The sequence below is a fragment of the Crocodylus siamensis genome, chromosome 5, assembly GCF_052110815.1.
Source record: "Crocodylus siamensis isolate JL-2025a chromosome 5, ASM5211081v1, whole genome shotgun sequence".
Classification (NCBI taxonomy): domain Eukaryota; kingdom Metazoa; phylum Chordata; order Crocodylia; family Crocodylidae; genus Crocodylus; species Crocodylus siamensis.
This window is the reverse complement of record NC_143399.1, coordinates 207,042,524-207,067,070: the sequence shown is the minus strand read 5'-3', so window position 1 is coordinate 207,067,070 and position 24,547 is coordinate 207,042,524. Positions and strand designations below refer to the sequence as shown.

The window sequence follows — 24,547 nt, the reverse complement described above, 5'->3', positions numbered from 1 at the left end:
CGAGCAGCAGTGTGCCAGGGAAACAGGTTTTCCCTTTTCTTTGTTAATTCTCCCCTCATTACATTTGAAATTCCACAATCAGTGTGCACTGTAATTGTCGAATTTGATGCTAATGATTAATGAATTAAACATGGATCCATCAATTAGTCCTCGGAGAATAATTCTGCATAAAGCAGCGGATAATGTAATTACAGTAACAAAGATAATGAGATGTTAACATCGACGGAGCCCGACGTGACATGATCACAGCAGGCTCAGCAACCCCGGCCTGGGGGAGCCGGGCCTCACGCTGCCGCATGGAGCACTGGGGGGCCGCGCTCGCCCCAGCCCCTGCTGCAGACGCAGGATCTGGGCCGTGTCGTGCCCCCTGCACGCGGACACGGTCAGCCCCAGGCCATGTGCCCTTGGCTCTGTGCATGCACCCAACAGAGCCCATGCCATCCACTCGGGCTCCCAGTGTGGCTCTCGCCCCCATGCACCACTTAAAAGCAACTCACCAGCTCACTGAACCGTGGGGGGACCCAACGCACGAATGGGCGGTGAATATCAAGGGCTCTGGGCTGTACAGGAGGGACAGGAGGGGAGGAAAGGCGGGGGGTGGCACTCTACATTAAGGAGGAATACACATCCTCGCCAGGTAGCGCAAAGTCAGAGGAGGAGCACACGGAAGTGCTCTGGGTTAGGACACGAGGCAGTCGAGGGGAAAGAGACTTAATGGTGGGGGTCTACTACAGACCCCCCAACCATGGGGAAGAGCTTGACCAGGAATTCTTAAGTCGGCTCACGGAGGTCGTTAGGTCCAAGGACGTGGTAGTCACGGGGGACCTGAACTTTCCAGACGTCTGCTGGGAGGAGCAGTCAGCCAGGTCTGACCGCTCACGTACGTCCCTAGCCGATATGCAGGGCCTCCATCTAACCCAGGAGGTGCACAGCCCCACCGGGGAGACGCCTTGGGCCTGGTGCTGGCCATGGGCGATGACCTGGTGCGGGGGCTGCGGGTGCTCGACCCCCTGGGCGACAGCGATCATTGCCTGCTGGGATTCACCATCCAGCGCAAGGTGGCAAAGGCCGGCAGCAAGGCAGAGGCCCTAGATTTTAGGAGAGCAGACTTCACCGAGCTAAGGAGGATAGTTGGGGAGGCGCTGAGGTCCCGGAGGGGAGGGGAGCCGGGTGTCCAAGGAGAGTGGTCGCTCCTTAAGGAGACGATCCTCCAAGCCCAAAGGAAGGTAATCCCAACGAGGATCAAAGGGAGCAGGAGGGCACACAAGCCCCCAGGGCTCACCAAAAGCATCCGGGAATGTCTCCTGGCTAAAAGGGAGGCGCACCCCCGATGGCAGGGAGGGGTCATCACCAGGGAGAACTACACTGCGGTTGCTCGGGGCTGCAGGGGGGGTCAAGAAGGCCAAGGCGGAGATGGGACTGGGATGAGCGACCCGGATCAAGCACAACAAGAAGTCCTTTTTTAAATATGACCTAGACAGGTTACAGGGGTGGGCGGATGAGAATAGGATGGGATTCAACACCGACAAGCGCAAGGTGCTGCTCCTCGGGAGGAAGAACTGGCACCATACCTACAGGCTGGGGAACTCCCTTCTCGTCAGGGCAGAGGCAGAAAAGGATCTGGGGATCATCATTGACTCCAAGATGAACATGGGCCGGCAGTGTGGGGACGCGGTCAGGAAGGCCAACCGCACCTTGTCGTGCATCCACAGATGCATCTCGAGCAGGTCCAGGGAGGTGATCCTCCCCCTCTATGCAGCGCTGGTCAGGCCGCAGCTGGAGGACTGCATCCAGCTCTGGGCGCCGCACTTCAGGAGGGATGTGGACAGCATGGAGAGGGTCCAGAGGAGCCACTCGCATGGTCAGTGGCAGGGCAGGCCCTATGAGGACAGGCTGCGGGACCTGAATCTGTTCAGCCTCCAGATGAGAAGGCTGAGGGGGGATCTAGTGGCCTGTTATAAACTAGTCGGGGGGGACCAGCAGGCATTGGGGGAGTCCCTGATCCCCCGAGCACCGCCAGGAGGGACCAGGAATAGCGGTCACAAGCTGGCAGAGGGGAGGTTTAGGCTAGACATCAGGAGGCGCGACTTCACGGTCAGGGCAGCTAGGGTCTGGGACCAACTTCCAAGAGAAGTGGTGCTGGCTCCTACCCTGGGGGTGTTTAAGAGGAGGCTGGATGCACATCTTGCTGGGGTTGTTTGACCCCGGTACTCTTTCCTGCCATGGCAGGGGGTCAGACTAGATGATCTGCTCAGGTCCCTTCCGACCGACCAACTATGAAACTTTTCCAGCACCTTCAGCTGCCGGTGCTGCGGAGAGGCAGGGCTGCAGGGCCCGGGCGTCACCGCCTGCAAGAGCCCAGCCAGCACCCTGGCCACGGGCACTCTGCGTGGTACAGGCGCTGCATGCAGCGGGGAAGAGACCCAGACCTCCCAAGGGCCAAGGGAGTCCCCCCTTGCTGCAGAGGCTCTGGGGAGGGCGGCCTGCCTGCTCTGCAGTGAGGATGGGGAGGGCCTGGGCAGCACCCAGCCCCACAGTCCACGCTGCAGTGCAGGGACCATCCTGCCTTGCTGCTGCCTCTCCCTGCCAGCAGCATCTCCCACAGCCTACCCCGTCTCCTCTTCCCCCCACACATCTCCTCCCTCCCTCCTCCTCGGTACCCCCGGAGCCTGCTGTGAGCCACCCCAGTGGGGACCCGCACCCCCGGGCAGCAGCTGACTCTCCCCCGGGGAGCCCGGCAGCCCGTGCTCTGCTCCCACCCTGCATGCTGGCGTCGCTGTTGTCGACACGAAAGCCGGATCACCCAGGCAGACCCCCGCGGGACTGCAGTGCCTGCCCCGGCTGGGACCTGGGAAGCCGCACCACGTGCAGGGACAGGACAGCCCCCGGGGCCGTGTCTCCAGTGATGCTTCATGCCCACCCCAGCAGCCTGGCCCCTCGTTTCACGCACGCCTCTGGCTCCTGCTCCTGGGCACGGGTCTGCTCCTGCTCCTGCCACACCGGCCAAGGGGATAGCCCCACGCACCACTGCCCCGCCACACTCCCCCCATGCATGGGGGCCGGGCACACTCGCCAAGCCTGCCACCCCCCCTTGCTGCCGTGCCCACAAGAGCCTGAACGATGCAGGCCCTCCTGACCATGGGGGAAGGGGTCGGGTCACGGGGCAGCACCAAGCCTGCGGCGTGATGGGAAGGGGCTGGCAGCTGGATGCGGCTGGCTGGCGCAGAGGGGCTCTCGCACTCGGCGCCAGGGCTAAGAGGGCGCAGGGAGAGACGAGCGTCTGGCCGGGGGGCAGGGACCAAGGTCCCTCCGCTCAGGCTCCCTGCGTCACGGCCCCCCGGGGCGACTGGGCACTGACGCTTCCTGCGCCCAGACCCGTTTCCTGCGCTGCGCCTCCCAGCGACAGCTCCTGGCGCGGCCAGCGAAGCCCGAGTCTCTTGCCACGGGGCTGCTGCCCTGTCCCCTCTGCGGCTGCCCAACAAACCCCGCGGGGCGCATCTGGCCCAAGCCATTGCTGCTCGGTGCCGCTAGCCATCCGCAGGGACCTCCTGCCCGGACGTGCCCACCACGACGCAGCCCAGGCGTGGCTGGCAGGCACGCCTCGCTCCAGCGGCTGCCCGCAGAAGCTGCGTGGCACCAGCATGGCCACGGATCAGGCCGAGACCGCCAGCCAGCAGCCACCATCTGGGCCATTAACCCGGTGCATTGCTGCAGGAGACAGTCCAGACCCCTGGAGCAGGTGCCCTGCCCTGGTCTGAGCACTGGCTCCCTCCATCCACTTGTTCCCAATCCTCCCAGTTTCCCCAGTTCACAGGAGTGCTCCAGAGCTGCTGCCAGGTGCTGGAGACAGTAAGAGCTCGGAGATGCTCTTAGCAGCCTGTGAGTTTTATCAGCATTCACGCAAACTCCCAAGTCCCTTTGTGACAGCTTTCCCTGAGAAACCATCAAGAGAACGAGAGTCAAAGGCAAAGTGCTGGCACAGCCCCAGCACCAGCTGAGACAGGACCAAGGGCTGGGAGAACGACCCCTGGACCCAGCGCCGGTGCGGACGTGGTCTGGGAAGGGGGTGAGAAGCGAACCCCCCACACCACCGGCTGATGCAGCTGAGAAGCGCTGGGGAACGCCAGGACACAGGCAGCGCGTGGCAGGTGGGACCCCGCCACGACAGGAGCAGGAGGCTGCACGCGGCTGTCCCGCGGGCATTGCCAGGGCCCGACTTGCAGCATCTGCACGGCACAAACTGGACGTCTGCACGGGGAGCAAAGCAGAGCACCCGCTCAGGGACGGACCCTGCAGCTTCACCCTGCTGATGTGACAACCGTGCTCTCGTCTAGCCCCTCTCGGCTCTGGACAGGCACTGACCCGTGGCAGGGGTCACCCTGGGGTCAGGGCCATGCGGTCAGCCAGGCCTGCAATCAGCCCTGGAGTGCCCACTTGCACAGGCACAGAGATGTGGCAGAGGGTGGCACAGAGCCCCGCACAGCTTCCTCCTGGGCACAGCCGCCATCCCCGGGGCTGAGCAAGGGCTCTTCCTGGCAAGAAGCCTCTCCATTGCCCTCTCTGGGGTCCCCTTGCTGGAGGGCAAGGAGGGACCCACCTGGCCGCAGCGCAGAGAGCAAGACTGGGGGAGAGGGAAAGGTGATGGGCCAGGGCACGGGGCAGGAGCTGCAGGGGAGAGGGGCTAGGAGCCGGAGCCGGGGAGCCAGGTGGGGAGGCCAGGAGCAGAGGAGCCGCTCAGTGCGGTGGGACTTTGGTGCAGAAGGTGACAGTGACGCCGGAGGCTGCTACCGGCGCGTACAGCCCCTGCGCAGCCTGGACCTGCCTGGCACCCGCATCCCCCATCTCATCATCCCTCCGCTGCTCCAAAACCTGCCGACACCAGGTCCATGCAGAGGAGAGCAGCTTTCCACTGCTACCAGCTACTTCCTTATGCAGAGGACACGAACCTGCGCTGGGGACCTACCGACATGCCAACGTGGCGCCACGGGGCACCCGCCCAGCCCTTTTCAATGAGCAAGCTGCATTCAGACTTGCCTTAATCGGAAGCGGCGCCTGCAGTTCTGGAGCGCCAGCCGGAGGCGGCCCACGCCCCGGGGTCCGGCTGCGCGGCACGACCCCACGCGCTGGGCCGGGCTCTGGTGGCGGCCGGGGTGGGCCCTGCACCCAGTGGCACGTGGGGAGGGGGGAGCGGGGACGCTGCTGGGTTCTGCCCTGGCCTTGGCACCAGGTCTGTGCGCGCCTCCGGCAGGTCCCACAGGCTCCACCAGCCGCTTCCCGATCATCCCTCGCGGTGCCCTGGGCTCCGACGTCCCGCGCTCCTGTCTCCACCTGCCGTGGGGGCGGCGCTTTGGAAAAGCCGGGTCCAGAGATGTCCAACCAGGCACATCTCTGTGCCACGTCCCGCACTGGGGGCACGGGACAGCCGTGCCCTCAGCTCTGGGCCACCAGCAGGAAAGGCCTGGGGTGTTGCTGCAGCCCTCGGGGGCAGCACCGGAGCCGGGCCTAGCCGGGGATGCAGTACGGAGGCGAATGGGAACCTCAAGGGGCGAGGCTGGGCTTGGCCACGAGACCCCAGCACGGTCGTGGGAGCCAGGCCCGGGGTCTGCAGTGTGGCTGCACAGGGCACCTGCGTCCTGGTGCTCCCTGGCTCCAGGGGACACGTCCTGTGCAGACGGGGTCTCAAATGTCATGGGGGCTTGTCTGTCGGCCACGTGGGGCCACGCCGGGCCTGCCCAGGGGTCCACTGACCGCAGGTCCATGTGGAGCCAGCTTGCCGTGGTTACGCCTCATCAGAGACCAGGCCCTGCAGCTTGGGTGGCACCCCCACAGCTTGGCTCGGCCCAGGGCACGGCCGGGGCACGAGGGAGGGTGGAGGACCCCTCCCCATCTTCCTGGGCATGGAGCGCGATGCCGACGCGCCAGCTGTTCGTGGCCCCGGCAGGCGGCGCAGCTTGTGGTTAACACACCAGCAAGAAGTGCAGAGCAGCGGAGGTAACGCGGGGCAGGCACCTTCACTTGGGGAATTTCCTGACTTTTAAGGGCTTGATTGCTCAGCCTTAATGCGGCATTAATGCTAGTTATTTGCATTTAATTAGATCTAAAAACTGTTAATAGACCCGGCGCTTGGGCTCAGCGAGTCTTGTCCCTGCCTGGATTTTCTTCCCTGTCTCACTCCATGGAAAAAACCACGACGCTGGAAGAACGTGAAAGCTGCAAAATGAAGGAGGAGGATGGCGACACAATGCCAGTGTGCCTGACAGGTCCAAGGGGGAAGCACAGTGAGGCCCACGCGCTCCAGAAAGCTCCCAGAAGTCCTCCCAGAGCTTCCCTCCAGGCCCAAATCTGGTTTTGGGGGACTTCTGCCCAACGTGAGGTCCAGCCACGGGAGCAAGCACCAGCCCAGACCTCAGCCAGGAGGCAGGAGACCCTCACCACCTTGGAGGATTGGGCCAGCTCGCCCGGTGCCTTGGCCCCAGCGTGCCAGAGTAAGGTGAGAAACATGTGCACACAGGTGTGAACATATGCACGCACACAACACATCTGGACAGCTGTGCATCATGGGACAAATCCCCCTTGACCCATGCAGCCCTGATGACATCGCCTTGGGCGAGTCGCGCATGTTCTGGCGAGCAGATGTCGATGCAGCGATCCCGTCCCAGGAAGGGAAGAGCTCGGCTCCAGCACCCAGGGCCAGAGGGGCTGTCACCTTCCCCCACCCACGCAGGGAGGCGCGGGAGCTCCTCCTGGGCTGGGCAGGCACCAGGGAGAGGTCTCATCTCTGCAGACCCTGGCCTGCGTGGAGCCCCCGCCCTGTGCGCCTGCTGCGACAGCGTCACCCGCGCTGCAGGAAACCGCACTTTCGAGACTGGCTGCGGATGCCGTCGTCTGCACCCGCTGAGGCCCCCGCGGGCGGCACCGACGGGCCCCCTCCCGGCCTCCTCCAGAGAAGCAGGTGGACCGGGCTCCCACAGCCTCGAGCTGGTTCCTCTCCTGGGCCCTGGCTGCAGCCCCCCCCAGCACCTGCTGTCGGGTTACCCCCCCACGCCATCTGAAACCATCACCAGCAAAGCTCTGGCGTCGCCTGGTCACTGATGAGGATGCTGACGAGCTGGGCCTAGGAACGGCCGGCCTGGGGCTGGGCCGCGGGAGACCCATCAGCTGCGCTCTCCCCATCTGCGCGTGCTGCCAGACCGGTCAGCGAGCCTGCGGTCACCCCCTCCAAGGCTGGTGCAATGGGACAAGCTCCACCGGAGTCACGTGAACAGACACGCTGACAGGATCCCACATTAGCTGCTCCACCCTCCTGTCCAGGGCCGGCACCAGGCTCTCTGGCCCTCCGTTCCCTTTGCCCGGTGCAATGCCCGGTACCCTTTTCTAGGCGTCGGAGCGGCGCAGGCAGCCCCCGGGGCTCCAGGGTTTGTTGGGAGCAAACACAAGCGAGTCAGAGCTCTCACCCAGCCCCCGGCTGTACACGTGCGGCAGGGCTCAGCCCCCTTTGCTCCGCAGCCCCCACAATCCTGCGTCTTCACAGCCCGCTCCCCACCCAGCCCCGAGGCAGCTCAGCGAAACCCTAAGAAACTGCCTCTTCTCGCCCCTCTGAAACGAGCACCGACAGATTAACAAACCACCTGTCGGAAAAGCCCCTTGCACCCCGCTCCCTGCCACGGAGCAGGATTTTGGAGAGGCTTCATGCCCCTGGCAGCTCAGACACTCCCGGGGTCGCAGGCCCCAGCCGTGTCCGGCCCAGCCCCGAGTGCAGGAGGTGCATGCCAGCGTGCATCCCGCCTCAGGCAGCTCCAGCCGCTCTGACGGTGCTCATCTCCCTGGCGCAGCCAGTCCCTGCACCTCTTCGCAACAGACGGAAACCATTTTCCAGACCGGGGCATTAAAACCGAGGCCCTAAAGCGGCAGAGCTGGCGCCAGAAGGCAAGGGAAGGAGGCGGACTGACCTGCCCCGGCCTTGCTGACCCCTCTGCCTGGACGGCAACAAGGCACGATGCCCAAGCATGGAGCAACGTACAACGCCATGCCCCAAGCGACCGCTAATGAACTTGCGCAGCCCACCTCCTCGGCAGTGCGGACACTGCAGCCCGTCCTTGACCCCTGCCCTCCAGCCCCGCACCACCCAGCCCAGACGGCGCCTCGGGCCTCGCAGCAGTGAGCGATGCACCGGCTCCTCCAGCACGTGCAGCCGTGTGCCCGCAGGCGCGCAGCGCCCAGGCCGCCCCCACCCACCCCGGGACTGACCTTGCCCGGCGCTACCCATCAGCAGAACAAACTCAGCCCCCCGTGCATAAAACACAGTGGGGTCTCAGGCAGGGAGCACCAGGCCCCTCGTGCACCGTGTCAGCGGCCCGCGTGGCTAGACAGGGCACAGGCAGCGTGCAGGGGGAGCGTGGGTGCCCGCCGTGGCCGTGGCCGCTGGTCTTACCAGTGTTCCCCGGGAACTGCGTGCTGCTCCGCTCCTTGGCGAGCCCGTTGGTCTTGGGGCTGGCGCTGGGGGCCGTGGCCGTAGTCGCCCTCGGGAGCCGCTTGCCCGGCACCTTCACGGTCGTTCTCAGCAGGTCGATCTCCTTGCCGTGGACGTTCTGCATGTAATCCTGCAGCACAAGCAGCGCGGTCAGGACGCGGCACGGGACCCTCCCCTGCCTGCACTGCCCCGGAGGCACACAGCCTCCTCCTGCCCTCCCTGCAGCTGCTGGGCTGGGGCCGAGGGGTGGGAGGCTGCAGGCCAGCCCCAGCGCCCATCCCCTGACCCCAGTGCCGCTCCCTAACCCCGGAGGAGCCTTTAGGGAGGGGTCAGAACCGGTGCTCCTGTGAGACCCCGGCTGGACCAGAACAGAGATGGGGGTCCCGGCTGGCAGGGGCTGGGCGCCCCTCTCCCAGCTTACGGCCAGTGGGGTCTGGCCCCGGGGACCAGGGCGGGAGGGGTTCTTGCTGTTCACCCCCCGCTGCTGGGACCTGGCCGCAGCAGGCGCAAATATCCGCCTCGAAGCCAAGGAGGTCAGTGCAGGCTGCAGCCCCCGTGCCCTGCGGGGTCTCCGCCACCCCCCCGCCATCAGCGCCCGTCTGGGACGGAGGCACCTCGAGGCGAGGGTGCAGCAGCCCCTGGGACCAGGGAAGGGCAGGCAGAGCTGCTCTGGGCAGGGCTTTTCGTGGCTCCAGGCACGGGTTCCCAGAGGGCAAGGGGGTCCCCTGGGAGCTTGGGCGGGGGTCCGGTCCCTGTTCGGGGCCCCCACGCCCGCGCAGCTCCCCCGCAGCCAAGCGGCAGCTGGCCCGGAGGAAGCTGCAGCTGCAGTCTCTCCCCGGCGGAGCTCGGGTCTGCTCCAGTTCACAAGCAGGTCACAGAGCAGATCAGCGCCGCCACGGGCCGTGGCGGCCCGCCCCGCTCCCAGGCCGCGGCCGCGGCTCTTCCGGGCCGCGGGCTGGGAGCAGCAGGTGGGGGGGTGCGGGGCAGCACGTCCCCGACCCGGGGCGCTCGGGGCAGCCGGGCTCCCCTCCGAGCCCCGGGCGCAGCCTGAGCCCCGCGCTCCCTCCGCACCTCCCACAGGCTGAGATGCCGGGGGTCAAGGGGAGACCGATCCTGGGGCGGGACGCAGCATCCAGCAGGGCGGCCTGAGCAGGACCCAACGCCGCCCGTGCCCCGTGCGCACCCCAGGCACCGGCCTGGCGACCCAGCGTCCCCAGCGGGGCCGCGGCCAGGCTGAGGGGGAGCCAGGAGAAACCCCCGGGCGGGGAATCGCAGAGGGCCGGGAGGATTTTCCCTAGCTCAGCACAATCGGCGCACTAGCCGGCTGCCTGCCGGAGAGAGCGGTCACCAGCGCGCGGCTTTTATTACATGCTATAAAACAGCAATTTCTTCCCAAGCCTCCTCGCTAATTACCCAGCCAGTTCTCTCATTTCATTTTATTACTGGAATTAACAACGAGTTCAAAGCGTGGAAAGCTATTAAGATGTGTGATTAAGCCACATTCAATTAGTTTCTACAAACAATTTAATTGATGTTGCAGATAGAATTAACAGAAGGTGATTGTGTGAATGGCTCCACTGGCTGCAAAATGGGAGACGCTGCCTTCCTGGCTCTGCGCAGCGCCGCGTGGCTCGCCGGAGCCGGGCCGAGCAGCGCGCGGGGCCCCAGGAGCGCTGGGGCCAGGGCCGCGGCGTCAGAGCGCACGGGCCTCACTTTCCGCCCGGCATCGACGCTGTCGGGCACCCACGGAGGGAGGAGAGGCCATGCTGGGATTTGGCCCGTGGGGCACGGCTGCAGCCAGGCTCCAGCCTTGGGCATCCCATCTGCTGAGCATGGGTCCCAGGGGAAGCCCCGAGCCGCGACTTGCCCGATCTGCAGGCCCAGCTGCCAGGGGCGCAGAGCGGTGCAGCCACAGGGCCATGGCAGCTCCCTGCAGGCCTGCGCCAGCTCGCAGGCACCCCGACTCGCGTGTCACCGCGCACGTGCCCCACGGAGCCCGTCGCCACGACCGAGGGACAGTCCTGGCAGATGGGGAGCAGCAAATCCCCGGGAAGCCACAGAAATGCCTCAGCCCCACCGCAGGGAGGCTCAGCCTCGCAGCGCGGTGCCGCCACCCCCGCCCCAGGTGGGGGGCAGCCTGGGGTGCAGGGGACAGGCCACGGCGACGCAGAGGCTGTGGCGAGACACCTCCGCCTCGCAGCTGGGGCGCGGCCTGGGAGTACGAGGAGGGCTCAGCTCTGCCCCCGCTGCGGAGCTGGGCCGTGGGCTGCGAGTAGCTGGAGGACACGTGGTGGTAGGAGCAAGTAAGGGAGCGCCGGGGCCACGTGCGGCTCCCCGGCCTGCCAGACACCTGGTGATGGGACAGGACCCTGTCCCGAGATGGACATCCCTGCCACGTGCTCCGTGGCCAGCCGTCCCTGCCAGGCAGGTGACCCCAGCCCACCCCACAGGTGCTGCTGCCCTGGGCATCGCCTCTACCGGCTGCTCAGTAGCACCGGGCGCCCCCGCACCGCCGGTGCCAGAGGCGATGAGGGCTGGCCGCGGCTCCTTGCGCCCGGGTGCCTCTCCCCGGGGTCTCTGGCTTTTTTACAGCATGTAATAAAAGCCTGGCAGCTGCTCAAGCACTCACAGGCTTGGGCAGGGAGGTGGGGAGCGTGAAGGGGACTGGGCACGGGCTGGGAGGAGGGTGGCAGGGCCCAGGATGCCGGGAGCAGGGGAGCACGCCCGGGCAGAGGCGACAGAGCTCAGAGCAGCACGGGGGGCTGCGGGCGGGAGCAAAGCCCCGGGCAGCAATGCAATGCCAGGCCCCAACTCGGAGAGCGTGCCTGCCCGTGCCCCGTGCTCGGCCGAGCCGGCCTCCCCCACCCGGCAGCCGTGATCCCCTCCGTCCGGAGGATGCCGCGCTCCACGATGCCACAGGTGCATGCCATCCCCACCGCACGCTGTGTGCGAGAGGGAGCGGGGAAAAGCCATTAGCCCCGCAGTGGGTCGGCGACAGAGATGGATGGGGCCGGCAGCTGTGCGCCTGAGCCATGCAGCGGAGAGCCACGCAGCGGCAGGTCCCACACAGCCGCCCGGCACTGCCTCCCAACACCCAGCGACCTCGTTGCACCCTGCTTCTCGCCCCTGCTCCTCACTGGGGCACAGCCAGCACCAGAGGAGGTGTCCAGGGCCCCAAGGAGCAGCCCACCCGGGGAAGGCAGGGGCCAGCACACGCTGCACGGAGGCTGCAGCGTTGCATCTGCTGGGGCCAGGCGGTTTGCACCCCCACCCACTCGGGGGGCTCCCTCTGCCCTGCAAGCCCGGGCGGCACTCACGTGCAGGCTGGGGTGGTAGGTGAGCAGCCCGTTGTCGCACAGCGTCACGTACTTCTTCTTCCACTCCTTGTTGAGGGACTTGCCGCTGCGCTTCAGAAGGATGCCCTGCGGGAGAGGAGCTGCGTCAGTGCCCACCGGGCCGGGACCCCCGGTGCCCAGCGCAGCCGCAGGGAGAGGGGCAAGGGTGAGGCTCCAGCAGCCCTGAATCCTGCCCGGCTCCCAGGCCCTGCTAGCTGCCCAGCATGAGCCGGCAGCCATCGCATGCCCTCCCAGCCCTGCTCCCTCCGGCCCTTGCCACGGCAGGGGCAGAGGAGGCAGGAGCCGGCAGCCCAGCCTCTGCTTGCCGGGCAGAGGGGAGGGTTAGGGAAGAGGCACCGGCCAGGGGATGTCCATATTTTGGGGCTCACAGGAGGGGCCCCGATACCTGGACAGCTCCAAGATTTGTTCCCTCTCCCTGCCCAACCTCGAGGTAACACCTCTGCTCCGCCATGCTGCACGGAGCCAGCCGCCCCCATGCCCCCCACCACCCCGAGCGGCTCCACGTGCACGTGGGCCGCATGCATCCCGCCGCAGATCGGCCCCCACCTGCAGCAGCGCTGCCCTCCACATGCCCCGGCGGCACACGCTGGCTGACCCCAGCACCCATGCCCCACCGCAGCAGGCGAACGGGCCCCACGATGGGGCAGCACAGGGGCACCGCGTGGAGGCACCGTGGTCACACGTGGCCGGAGGACCAGGGGGCAGAGAGCGCAGGGGCTCTGGGTGAGGGGCTGGGGTGCGGGCACAGGAGCCAGGAGCAGTGGGAGGGGGACGAGGCAGCCAGCCCAGCCGGGCTCCCAAAGCCACCTGGCACCTCCCGTGTCCCACCAGGAGCTTGGCCAGGTCGGTCCGGAGAGGGGGCGCGACCGAACCAGCCCCCCTAGCCTCCCCGGCTGGATCCCAGCAGCTCCCCAGGATGTGGGGGACTGCCAGGGCCAAGCAGGGCTACGAAAGGTCGCTGAGCACCGAGCCCAACTATGCGGGGCTCCACATCTGCCAGCCCATGGCTCAGATGTGCAGAAAGAGCCCTGCACCCGTCCCGAGCCCTGCTCCCACGAGAGCCCCGCTACCAACCCCCTGCTCCCTGCCCACAGCCCAACGCTGAGCCCTGCTCCCTGCCCCAGAGCCCCATTCCCCCAAAACCCCACTGCCCTGCTCCAAACCCCAGAGCCCTACTCCCCACCCCCGGCCCCTGCCCCAGAGTCCTGCTCCCCACATCCCGCTTTCCACCCCATGGCCCCGCTCATCACTCGCTGCTCCCCCGCCAGAGCCCCGCTCCCCCCAGCCCGCCGAGCCCAGACTCTGCCCCCAGAGCCCTGCTCCCAGCCCTGACACCCCGCCGTGGCACAGCCCTGCAGTGCAGGAAGAGCAGAGCGCCAGGGCAGGGTAATGGGCTGGGGGAGGGAGGCTGGGCTGGGCACTTGCAGGCTGGGGGGGAGAAAAGCAAGGACAGAACCAGGGACAAGAGCGATGGAGAGCGGAGTCTGGGGACAGCTGCGTTTGTGACAGACCTGGCAGGTGACCAAGCTCCCACAGCCCACAGCCCAAGCCCGACGGCTCCTACGCACAGCCTGGGCTCCGGCGCTTCCTCCCGTGGCACCGCAGAGAGCCAGAGATGTCAACAGACATTTCTGTGCCCCACTGGGGAAGCAGCAGGACGTTGTGTTCACAGCGTACAGGGAGGAGGAAGCATGTCCTGTGCTCCCCGTAACAAGGGAGGATGTCAGCCTGCAGCTGCTAAAGCCACACATTTGCTGATCCACAGGATCAGGTCATCGCACTCAAGAGTTGTAAAAGAACTGGCTGAGGACCTGAGAATGGCAAAGCAGCTCATATTAGGCAAATATTTAAAAAGGAAAAAGGGATGACTCAGGTAGTGACATACCAAGTAGCCTAACATCAACACCAGGTAAAACCATGGACAAGCCAATGCAGGAAGCCATGGGTAAAGAGCAAAGGAGGATAGCATAAATCATGCCTGTCAATGGGGTTCACGGGAAACAGATCCTGTCGGCGAAGTCCACTAGCATGTCTGGTGAGACTGTGATTTATGGCAAAGCGGCCGGAGCCCCAGGCAAGAAATTTTTGTTACTACCAGGCAACTTTTACAGCAGATAGCCATCAACTGACAAAAGACAGGTTAAAAGGCAGAGGTGGTACAACTAGCAAAGAGGTGTCTGAGGTCTTTCTAGCAGGGTTTTACAAGGCCAAGCCCATGGCCCAGCAGCCTCCGCTGTCTAGGCATGACCTGGGAGACGTGCACACCTGACGAGCACGACCGTGACTCCTGGGGGGATGGCTCAGTCCCACGGACCAGGCTGGGACGATGTGGCTAGGGGCCTCCTTGGCTCCAGGCCCCAAGGACACGGGCCAGACTGACGGGGGGACGGGGACCTAGAGGGCATGGGGCGCAGCCAGACCCCGAGCGCCCGGCGTGGCACCTGCAACCGTGCAAGCAGGGAAGCTTCAGGGAGCCAGCATGGTCCTGGAGAGCCCCTTGCTGGGCGCTGGGTCCGGTTCTGGCACCTGCTCTTCAGGAAGGACGTGGAGCAATTGCAGAGGGTTCAGAAAAGAGTGGCAAGGGCGACTCGCGGTCCGGGAAACCTGCCTGCAGCAGAGGCCGCGGCAGCTTGAGCTCCTCCAAGAGGGGCCAGGAGATCCCTTGAGGATGGTCTCTAATGAGCGGCATCAGTCCCTGGGGCAGGATGCCTTTCCAGCACCCTCCTCTCGCCCAGTGCGGAGCGGCAGGTTGGGTCTCTCGGGGAGGGGGTGCTCTGCCGGTCTTGGCGATGCTGGCATGGGGGGTACATGAGGGCCCTGTGTCTTGGGGCTGGGGTCAGGCCCGGTGGTCCAAGGCAGGGGGTGCAACTGCTCCCTGTCCCCGAAACCCGGAGCACAAATGGCCGCAAGACGCAGGCAGACAGGACAGAAAGGAGAGGAACGAGGCGCCGGCGAGATGCAGCAGCGACATGGAGCCGTCAGAAAAAGGCTGCGGTGCCACCGAGCCAGGAGCCTGGTTCCTGCTCCGGCCCTGCGCCGACGCCACGCGAGGGCTGTGCCCCGCGGACCCTGCACCGGCCCTGACCACCCCTGCGTCCTGCAGCAACTCCCCCGCCGGGGCCTCGCCAGCCACCCTCCCCTCCCCTCCCCGCGCTGGCTGGCCCGCGCGCCATCGCTGTGCGCGGCGCTTGGATCGTGGCAGCGCACAGTAAAAGCAGCAGCAGCAGCAATATGCAGCGTAATGAAGCAGGGAGCGGCGATGGCCCCCAAAGGACTCGTTTGCTCCACAAATCTCCCTTCCACTCACTTTTCGCGAAGAATTTTAACACCAAACTTAATTGTAAAGTCGCGTATTGATTGGAAAATGCAAATGGCAATTTAAATGTAATCTAAGCTCCCAGCATGATCCCAGCTCCCACCGAGGAGGAGCCGCCCGCGCTGGGCCCCGCTGGAGCGCGCGGCCCAAGCCGAGCGGGGCCAGGGGCCCGGGGACGCCGGGCTGGCCGTGCACACCGCAGCAGCCGGCGCAGAAGGATCCAGCGCGTGCACGACGAGGAGCCGGCTCCTAGCAACGGCCAGCCCAGCCTCCCGGCCCAATTAACCCAGTTCTCTGAGGCGCGGAGCAGCTCTCCCGCTGCACACCCAGCCGGCTGCAGGCCCTGCCGGGAGGACGCAAGGCACCAGGTGCCCAGGGCAGGGGCCGCAGGGACCGGCTTGGGCCCAGGTAGGTTCCTACAGCACCGGGAGCCTCCGTTTCAAGCCTCCGCCTGGGGCTCGAGAGAGACAAGAAGCAGGTCCCTGGCAGCACCGGGCTGGGACAGGCAGCCGGAGGCAGCACGCTCCCCCCTTCCAGCCGTGCGCAGGCGCTGGCCCAATGCTGCAGCTGCGTTGGAGCACGGCCACAGGACGCGGGCAGGATGCGACCCCCTGCAGGGAGCAAAGCGGGTCCAGGGGCCTGGGGAAAGGGAGTGCGCCTGCGCATGCAGCCGCTGGCACTGCCGCCTCCCCACCTGCACCGAGCGCACCCTAGACACCCCTCTCCGGGGCACGGCTCCACGTGAGGCCCCGAGCGGAGCTGCCGGGGCACCCGCCCTGCCCTACCCGGGCCTGGGGTCAGGGAGGAGGGGACGCTGCCAGGGGGCACCAAGGGGGTTCCCAGCAATGGACAAGAGCTGGAAAAGCAACCCCAGGTCGCCAGGCGTGGCAAAGGGCCCGTGGACTGGGGGGCATCTCCGGGCTAGCAGGAGCTGTCTCAGGGCCTCCCCTTCCCCGGCTGCCTGGTGTCCACACAGGGCTGAAGGCACCGGCTCTGCGCCCTGCCACGAATCACCCCCAGCCCAGGCTCTGGGTCCGGGGCAGGGCAGTGACTGAGGAAGGGGCACGGCAGGTGCATGCAGCTGGCCTGTCCGCGCCTGCCGAGACCCCCAGCCCTGCCCTGCAGCCAAGCCAGCCCAGAGGAGCTGCGGGGCGCGATCCAGCGCAGGGGCAGCTGCAGCCCATCTCACCCCTCCTGCAAGCGGCAGCCAGAGGAGAGGGCCCGGGCAGGGGATCGTGGGGCCACCCCTGCTGCCGCTGTGCCCCCAGGACCGGGGGGGCCTCCTCGCCTGGCGGGCGCAGGCTGCACGGCTGCAGCAGCACGCTGCTGCCCTCTGCTGGGGAGCGCCCTGCCAGCAGCGCAGGGCCACCCCCATGCAGCCGCCCGCCCGCACGCCGGGACTTGCACACACGCACGCCAGCAAGCTGACAAGTACATGTGCGCAGGCAGGCACGCCTGCCCCGCAGAGCCGGCGACAGCGACACTTGCATGGAAACACACGACGGCCCCGCTCCCGCGTCCCTCACCGACCCCCGCGCCCCGCTGGCTCCAGGTCCCCACCCCAGGGCCCCGCTGCGGCGCACCTGCTTGATGGGGATGGCGCGCCCGCTGCCGATGCTGTCCGCCTTGCACTCCGGCACCTTCTTGTCCCGCTCCGGGTCGGCGCCCTTTCGAGACTGGAAGAGAAGAGACACGGGTGCATTAGAGGCTGGGCCGGGGCAGAGGGAACATGCAACCCCGCCGCTCCGGTGCCGGCACGCACCCCCGGGGCTGGGGGAAGCCGTCGTCTTCCCCCTCCCCTCTAAGGCTACCACGGCGAGCCGGCCCCCCGCGCCCCCGGCCCAGCCCGTCCGCCCGCCCGGGGCACACAGGACGCGGCGACACAGACAGGATGGCATGGGATGCAGGGCAGCACGGATGGAAGCGGGGGGCTCAGGCAGTGAAAGGAACGGACACCGCTACTAATCCAACAGGTTTATTCCGTGAACACACTTGCACCATACAAAGTAGCACAGGTCACTGGGTGGAGAGACCCACCCCTTACAAAAGAGCATGGACAATAAATACCGATCACACGTCTAGAGAGCCAAGAGCAAAACCGGCCGGTCCCCGGCGGCGGTGAGAGCAAACTCCAATAAATACAATATGAACTATGCAGTCTGTCGAGCAGAACTCGGTCAAAGTGCATCAGACAGAGGGAAATACCAAGTCATACACGGCATGGAGCACAATCAATACATTCAGGGTCACAACAATGGCGGGGGGGCGGCGCGGGGCCGGCCCCTCTGGCCTCCCACGCCGCCCCGCAGGGTCCGCCCCATGCGCCCGGGGCACCGAGCCGCTGGCTTTGGGGGTCCAGACCGAACAAGGAGGTTGAAAGAGAGGAGAATTAGAGAGACACAGATGGCTGCTCTGCGCGAGGAGGAGGAGGAGAGGAGGAGCAGGAGTCCATGCAGCGGCAGGAAATGCAGGAGGAAGGAGGGGGCCGGAGTGCGAGCAGCAGGCGCTAAGGCAGCAAAGCGTCCCTCGGCCCCTCCAGCTCCGCTCGCGGCCGTCGCCTGGTCCCGGCAGCTCTGCAGGTCTTTCCATCCCGCGAGGGTCGTCGCCCGGCATCCCCGGAGCGCGGAAAGTGCCTAGGCAGCATCCGGCAGGCCCGGAAATGTCCCAGCTTAAAGTGCAGGCGCAGGCCGTCTCCGCGCTTCCTAGACTTTACATTGGGGGGGGCTTAAAAGGCTCCTGCGTGTCTCCGGGAGGGGGGCCCATGCTGGCTGGAGGGCGGGCGAGCCTTTAATCTTAGATCAATCCCAGTGCCCATCCCTTATCCGGCCCTGGAGAGGCAATGAAAAGTGAGAGAATTTGTACAGAGGTGCCGCGTGTAACCACCTGGATCTTCTAATTTGGAAGGAGTTGGAAAGGCCTTTTTGTTGATGAAAAGTTGGAAACAGTGGCACATATCTGCAAATATCGAAAGAATAAAGAGTTTGGCAAGTTAGACTCAGAACCCGGACACGCGGCTGCGGGCGGGCGCCGGAGACACAGACAGACAGCGGCCGCGGGCGGACCGGAGGCAGCAGCAGGCTCAGCATGGGGCAGGCGCTCCGGGCTAGCTAGGGCGTCGGGACGCAGCCTTCGCCGCGAACAGGAGTCTGTCTCCGCCTGACGGCCACCGAGACGCGCACCCGTCCTGGTCCGGAGCTCGGGGCCTGCGCGCGCGGGGAGCGGGCACGGCTCGGAGCAGAGCGCAGCAGGAGGGAGGGAGGGAGGAAACGGAAGAGACCGTGTGTGCCGCTCGGACCCAGGGCACAGGGCTCGGTGCCCCGGCCCCATGCCAGGCCCCTCGCAGGGGCCCTGCACACCCACCCCTGGGGCCGGCGCTCTCTGGGGACACGTTGCTGGCCGCCCCCTCTGCAAAGAGACCCGGGGTCCCCTGCCCCGCGCGCACGGGGGTGGGAGAGGGACGCGCGGCAGGACTGGCCCTGCCGGCCCAGCGGGGCCGAAGAAGCGCCCTGCCCTGCCCCAGCCGCGGGAAGGGGCGAATCGGCGCCATCAGGAGCTGCTGCCGCCACCGCCACCGAATGGGGTGAAGCCTCCAACGGGAGCCGTGTGCACGCGCCAGCGAGCAAGCGAGCAGGAGCCCCGGCACCAGGGCGACGTCCACAGCGAGCAAGCGCAAGCCCCGCAGCAAGCCCCCCCGCCCCCCAAGCACGACAGCAGCGAGCGAGCAAGCGAGCGGGGGACGGCAGCCGCCAGCCGGAGCGGGGGCAAGCCGCCGGCAAGCTCGGGACCGGCCGGGCGAGCAGCGGGATGAGCGCGATGGAGCACGAGCGTGGCAGCAAGCGTGAGCGTGAGCAGACGGAACGGCGGGTGAAGGCGGGCGGGCGCCGCGAGGACGAGAGTGCAGCAGGGCCGCGGGCCGGTGCACGCGCGGGGAGCCGTGGGACGTGGCCGGCAGGGGCTGCGTGTGTGTGCAGGGGCGGGGGGGCTGCGTGGGAGTGTAGGACAGTGTCTGCAAGGCACGGGTATGTGTGCGGGTGCATCCAGGTGGGGGAAGGGGCTGGAGGAAGCCCCGGGGGTCGCGGAGGTGGCGGGGGGCAGCACAGGGAGCGTGTGGGCACGGGGCTGCATGTGCCCGGGGCGGGTGCAAACACAACCAGCAGACAGCGTCCCGGGGAGAGGGGTCCCCAAGCCAGGCCGGCTCCTCGGACCCCTGCTTCGTTTCGCTCCCCCACCCCAGACTCACCCGGGCCCCACAGCAGCTCCCTGGTGCCCGGCGAGAGCCACAGCCGGCGCAGGTCTGGGCGCCAGAGAAGAGGGGCTCCGACACCACGGAGGGAACCGGTCGGCGCCCAGCCCGGAGGGTGCCATTCCCTGCGGGGCAGGAGAGAGGGTGCCCACGCTCCCTGCCACCGGCAGGGCACTGCCACCCCCACCCGTGCGCACCCAGGTGTGGGCAGCGGCCGGCCCAGAACCACGTGCCTGCCGGGCACAGCCCTCTGCCCCTGCGGCCGCGGCTACGGCCGTCCCCACCAGGCCCCTGCGTCCTCCGAGGGCCATCACGGGCGCAGGGCACTGCCCTGCCTGCGGCCTGCCCCCAGCCCTCCAGCGCCGCGCACGGCCGCGGGCTCGTGCAGCCCCGCTCCCCCGTCCCCAGCCGGCCTGGCCCCGCGGCGCTTACCGTGAAAATGTTGGAACGGCGTTTTGACTGCTTGCGGATGGGGGTGGGCGTGTTGGAGGCGGCGATGGTCTCGATCCGCAGCTCCCGCTGGCTGATGCTGGGGGTGGAGGGCACAGAGGAGGAGTAGTCACTAAAGGCTCCGCTGCCGTTGGTGGCCTGAGAGGCAGAGACAGAGGGTGAGCGGGGCGGGGCGGGAGGGCGGCTGGAGGCATCCCATTCCCCTGCCCCCCATCACGGCTCCAGGGCCGGGGGCACTGGCCTGGGACACAGGAAACCAGGGCTCCATTCCCAGGCCGCCGGGCCGGGAACAACCGTGCCCCTTTGCGCCTCAGTGTCCCCACCTCTAAAATGGAGCTAAAGATGCCGTGCTGCTTGGCAACAGGAGACCTGCAGGCGATAGGTACTGGGCGTTTGCCAGAGACACCCCTCGGGGTCACACCGGCGCCTCGATGCCAGGCAGCGGGGCTCGAGGGAGGCAACGGCTCCCCTCTCGCCAGGCCGCGTGCCTCTAGCAGGCAGCTGGGAGCTCTGTCCATCCGGACACGGCTCTGCGCAAGTGCTGGGGAGGCCGGCCAGCCCCGGGGCACAAGCAGGCACCCCGTGCCCTGGGAGCAGCAAGCAGGGGCCAGGCATCGAAGCAGCCCCAGCAGATTCGCCCCGCCGAGCGTAGCTGGCCCCAGCTTTGGTCCTGGGAGAAGCAGGCTCTGGAGGGCCCCGGCGACTGATGCATCCCTGCAGCCCCTGCGAGGGGGGCCGTTGCCAGCTCTGCTGCAGGAAGGGCGCGTGAAAGGACACGTCTGCTGCTGGCTGTCCCGGCAAGGCTGGGCGCTGTCCTCCGCCTGTGACCAGCCTGGGCAGAGGACTTCTCTGCTGCTTCAAGGACGAGACTCGAGATGCTTGGGGCTGGGGTCCAGGCTGATCAGCCTCGTGCGCTTCAGCCCCGGGGTGCTGGGGTCCGCCCCGGGGTGGGCCAAGGCTCAGCTGGGGCACGGCTTCAAGAAGCATCACACAGGCTTGGGGGGCACCCCCAGCACCGCACCTGTCCCACACTGCTGGGGAAGCGGGAGGGGGCTGCAACGGTGCGGGGCCGCGTGCAGCCCCGAGAACGCCGCTGGCCAGACGCCCCGCACCCTAACCCCGCTCCAGGCACGCGCCGGCGCAGCCACACAGGCGGTGGGGACAGGCAGTCGTGGCAGAGGGACGCGGTGCAGACCAGGCTTGTCTCACAGGGTGGCCTCCTCCCCGCCTGCCCGGAGCAGGGATTTCATGGGACCCCACAGGGGCCCTGGGCACTTTCTGGGGCGCTGCGATTTGTGGGCGTCCCAGCTGGGTGCAGCCGCTGAGGTCCCACGTGCAGCTGTGACAAGTCCCGCGGCCCCTCCTGTGCTGGCTCTCCGGCCGCGGCCGCGTGCCGGGCTCAGCCCCGGGGGCTGTTGCACAGACCTGGCTCGCGTCAACCCCAAGTTGTCCCGCGGCCTCCGCCATAACCTGGCCCAGGCCTAGGCCCTCAGCCTCGGGCCGAAGCAGCAGGGCCCATGCTCCTGCTTGTCAAGCTGGTTTCCGGGTGTCCTGAACGGTGCCAGCAGGACCCCCCTCTCCTGGAGCAGCCGGGTCCACCATCGCCCTCTCCCTGGGGCACCTGCAGGCTCAGGACAAGCCGCCCCCTGCTCCCCACAGCTCCAGGGTGCCGCGGGACAGGTGCTAAGTGACCGCTTCAGTCTTGACCCGCCTGCCCCAGGCCCGGCGCTCCTGGTTCTCTGCACCTCCGACCAGCTCGTGCATCCGTAGGCAGCAATTGCAGCCCGAGGGCTCGCCAGGGCGGGCACAGCGATGCAGATATGTCCCATCCCGGCTGCATGCCCTGTGCCCGACAGGACTGCCCGTTGCCATCCTGTGACCGGCTGGGGCGCCAGACCCCGCTCCTCCTCGGCTGTTCCCGATGCGCGCACGCTGGCCTCGCTGCAGCAGCTCTTGTCCGTGGCACGACCCTGCCCCGTGCACCACTGAGCTTCAGCCCGTTCTCTCGCCTCGACCAACCGCTTCTTCCAGGCGATGCCCTGGTCCTACCATGGAGCCGCGGGGCTGGCAGGGAGCTCCAGAGGTCACATCTAGTCCAGCTCCCGCCTGAGGCAGGATCAGCCCTGTCCAAACCAGCCCAAACCCACAATCCAAACACTTAAGCAAAACTAATCACCCCTACCCCTGCCCCCAGTATACGGGGGGGCCACGGCTGCCAACGTCCTGCTGCCGCCAAGGGGGGTTGTGGGTACTGCAGAGACCTAGGCCGAGGCCGCGTCCCTGCTGCACAGGGAGGCAAAACCCCCCAGTCCAGACCAGTCTGAGCATGGGGAAAATCCCTTCCTGACCCAAAATATAACCAGTGCTTTGATCCTGAGTGGAGGGGCCATTGCTTGGAGCTGGTCCTGATGATGCATGCTGAGGTGATAGATGAAAACATGGCATCACACCCATCTCAAGGACATGCCGAGAGCCTCCTCGCAGCACACCAGCTCCCTGCTGGCATGGTGCGCTGTCGTCCCCTCCCGTTTCACCAGTGCCTTCATCCCATGCAGCTCGTCTGCCAACCCCGCTTCAGCCAACGCTTTCCCACATGGCACCGGACCAGATGCTTTGCTAAAGCCTGGAGCAACAGTTTCTTCTGCGGCCCTTTTGCAGCTCCCAGGGTGGAAACGGCATCAGGTGGGTCCATCTGGCGAACGCATGCCCGGCTGTGTACCCTCCTCCGTTCTCCTCGGGGCTTTTTCCACTGCCTGATGCAGCACCGAGACCGAGCCTGCAGCTGCCCAGGACCACGTGCTTCCCTTTTCCCATTCCCAGCACCCACGCAGGATCCTCTCCAACACGGGGCCATGCCCGCCTTGCTGGACTCATTACAGGCCCTTGCTAAGAGGCCGCAGGGCCACGGGCCAGGGCTTTCCAATTCAAAGCTCTCCAAGCTTGGCTGCCAGCGCCATCACGGCCACCCAGTTTCTGTGCCCTCGTTCCAGCCGTCCGGCCTTCGCCCCTGCGCTTGGCATCGCCGACGTTGCCGAAAGCCGAGGCCAAGCTCCCAAGGGGTCATTTCTAGGTTGTCTCTTGGCCTGCTCTGCCGCTGCCTGCTTCCCTCGGGGTCTGGTGGAGCTGGCCCCTGCTGCACGGACTCTGCTTCCTCCCGGGGCTGCAAAGCCCCCTCCCCGGCGTGGGGGAAGCAGCACAGCAGGGCCCCCATGGGCTCTCCTGGCATCTCTGAGCCCTCCCTCCCTGATGCCCGCGATGACTCTCCCCGCTGCGCCCCATCTGCACCTCCCGGCTGTGCCCCATCCCGGGGGGAGACCCCTGTGCTGCAGGACGGACCATCCCCAGCCCCAGCCCCCGGGCAGCAGGGCCGAGCCGCGGAGCTTGCACCCAGCGCCCCTCCCCGTGGGAGGTGTCTGCTGTGGGGCATCGTCCGAAGGGGGTGCCCCGGGGTGGGTAGGGGAGGCAGCCCTGCCGCGGCCCCGCTCTCACCTGGTTGATGTGCACAGAGGGGATGGAGGCCGCAGAGACGGACGAGTGGCTGGGCGAGTTGGGCAGGGACTTGCAGGGGCCGATGGAGAGCTGCTGCTTCTTGCGCAGGGCGACCACCTTCTGCGCCACTGCAAGAGGAGAACAGGGTCAGGGGCCAGGCCAGGCGGCAGGTTTCTTAGAGGCCCCAGCCAGGCTGTGGGCTGCAGTCAGTCCCTGGGCTTTGCCTGGGGGAAATCTAACCCGTGACCTGTTCACACGTGGCTCCCCAGGGAACAGGACCGGGGATGCAGCCCTGCACGTGCCCCAAATGGCCCAGACCACCCAGCTCCAATCCAGACACCTCCCCTGGGCTGCCCTACCATAACCCCCCGCAGCCCACGGTCAAGTCTGCCCACTCTCCCAGCACGCAGCACTGAGGGCTGCCGTGCCAGCCCCGTGCAAGGGCTGTCCAGGCTGCGGCAGGCAGCACGGGAAGCAGGGACCCCCGACCAGCAGCGCTCCCCTGCAACACGGGTGCCAGGCGCCTCGGGACTCCTCCGCCACGGGGCCGAGCCAGACAGCCTCAGCCCCATGAACAGAAGCAGGCCCACCCTGCACGCCCCTCCCAACCTCCTCACCAGACTGGGCCTCCACTGGAGGGCCCCCATCACACCGGGCGCTGGCCCCACACAGGGCTGGGGACCGTGTCCACGGGGCTGTGACCACAGCCTGGTGAGACGGATGCAACGAGATGGGCTGGGCAGCAACAGTTGTGTCGCTCCAAGTGGAGGGGGGAGGCTTCTTGCCCTCTCCGTGGCCCAGGCAAAGGCCAGGAGACCCTGATGCACGCAGGCCACGTCACCGGGGCAGGTGCTGGCAGATGCCCAGGCCGCGCATGTAGACCGGAGCCTCCCGGACTCTTCAGGAGCCGGCTGAGGATGGCTGCTCGCACACAACCTGCACGGTGGGTCCGGGGGGGCACGGGTGCTGAGGCACCCACACCCTTTGGTCCCTGCTCCACCCAAACCTTAAACCCAGCGGTCTGGCACTGACACTGGCAGTGACATTTCTAGTCAGGCAGCACTGGGGGAGTCACGTGACTTCACAGCTCATTGCCATCTACCCGCTTCCTGCTAATCTCTCCAGTCCACACATGTTGACGGCCCGCTCCTCTTTGCAACCGCCCGGACGTTCCACCAGTGACGCTCTCCTCTGTTCTGCTGCCCCGTCTGTTGGCTGCTCCT

General features: G+C 66.8%; 1 protein-coding gene across 3 annotated transcripts in view; it reads right to left on the bottom strand.

The window, feature by feature from the left end:
• AGAP3 (ArfGAP with GTPase domain, ankyrin repeat and PH domain 3) overlaps window positions 1-24,547 on the bottom strand; it is a 111,453-nt gene that overhangs the window by 23,993 nt on the left and 62,913 nt on the right. For 2 of the 3 annotated variants that reach the window (XM_090048040.1, XM_090048039.1), the window contains exons 7-11: window positions 23,325-23,452; window positions 19,818-19,973; window positions 16,726-16,818; window positions 11,788-11,892; window positions 8,432-8,600 (exon numbers count right to left, since the gene is read on the bottom strand). In XM_090048040.1, the coding sequence (XP_089904166.1) occupies window positions 8,432-8,600; window positions 11,788-11,892; window positions 16,726-16,818; window positions 19,818-19,973; window positions 23,325-23,452 (651 nt within the window). Of the gene's footprint in view, window positions 1-8,431; window positions 8,601-11,787; window positions 11,893-16,725; window positions 16,819-17,101; window positions 18,098-19,817; window positions 19,974-23,324; window positions 23,453-24,547 lie in introns of those variants that run through there. The other variant, XM_090048041.1, reaches the window with a different exon arrangement.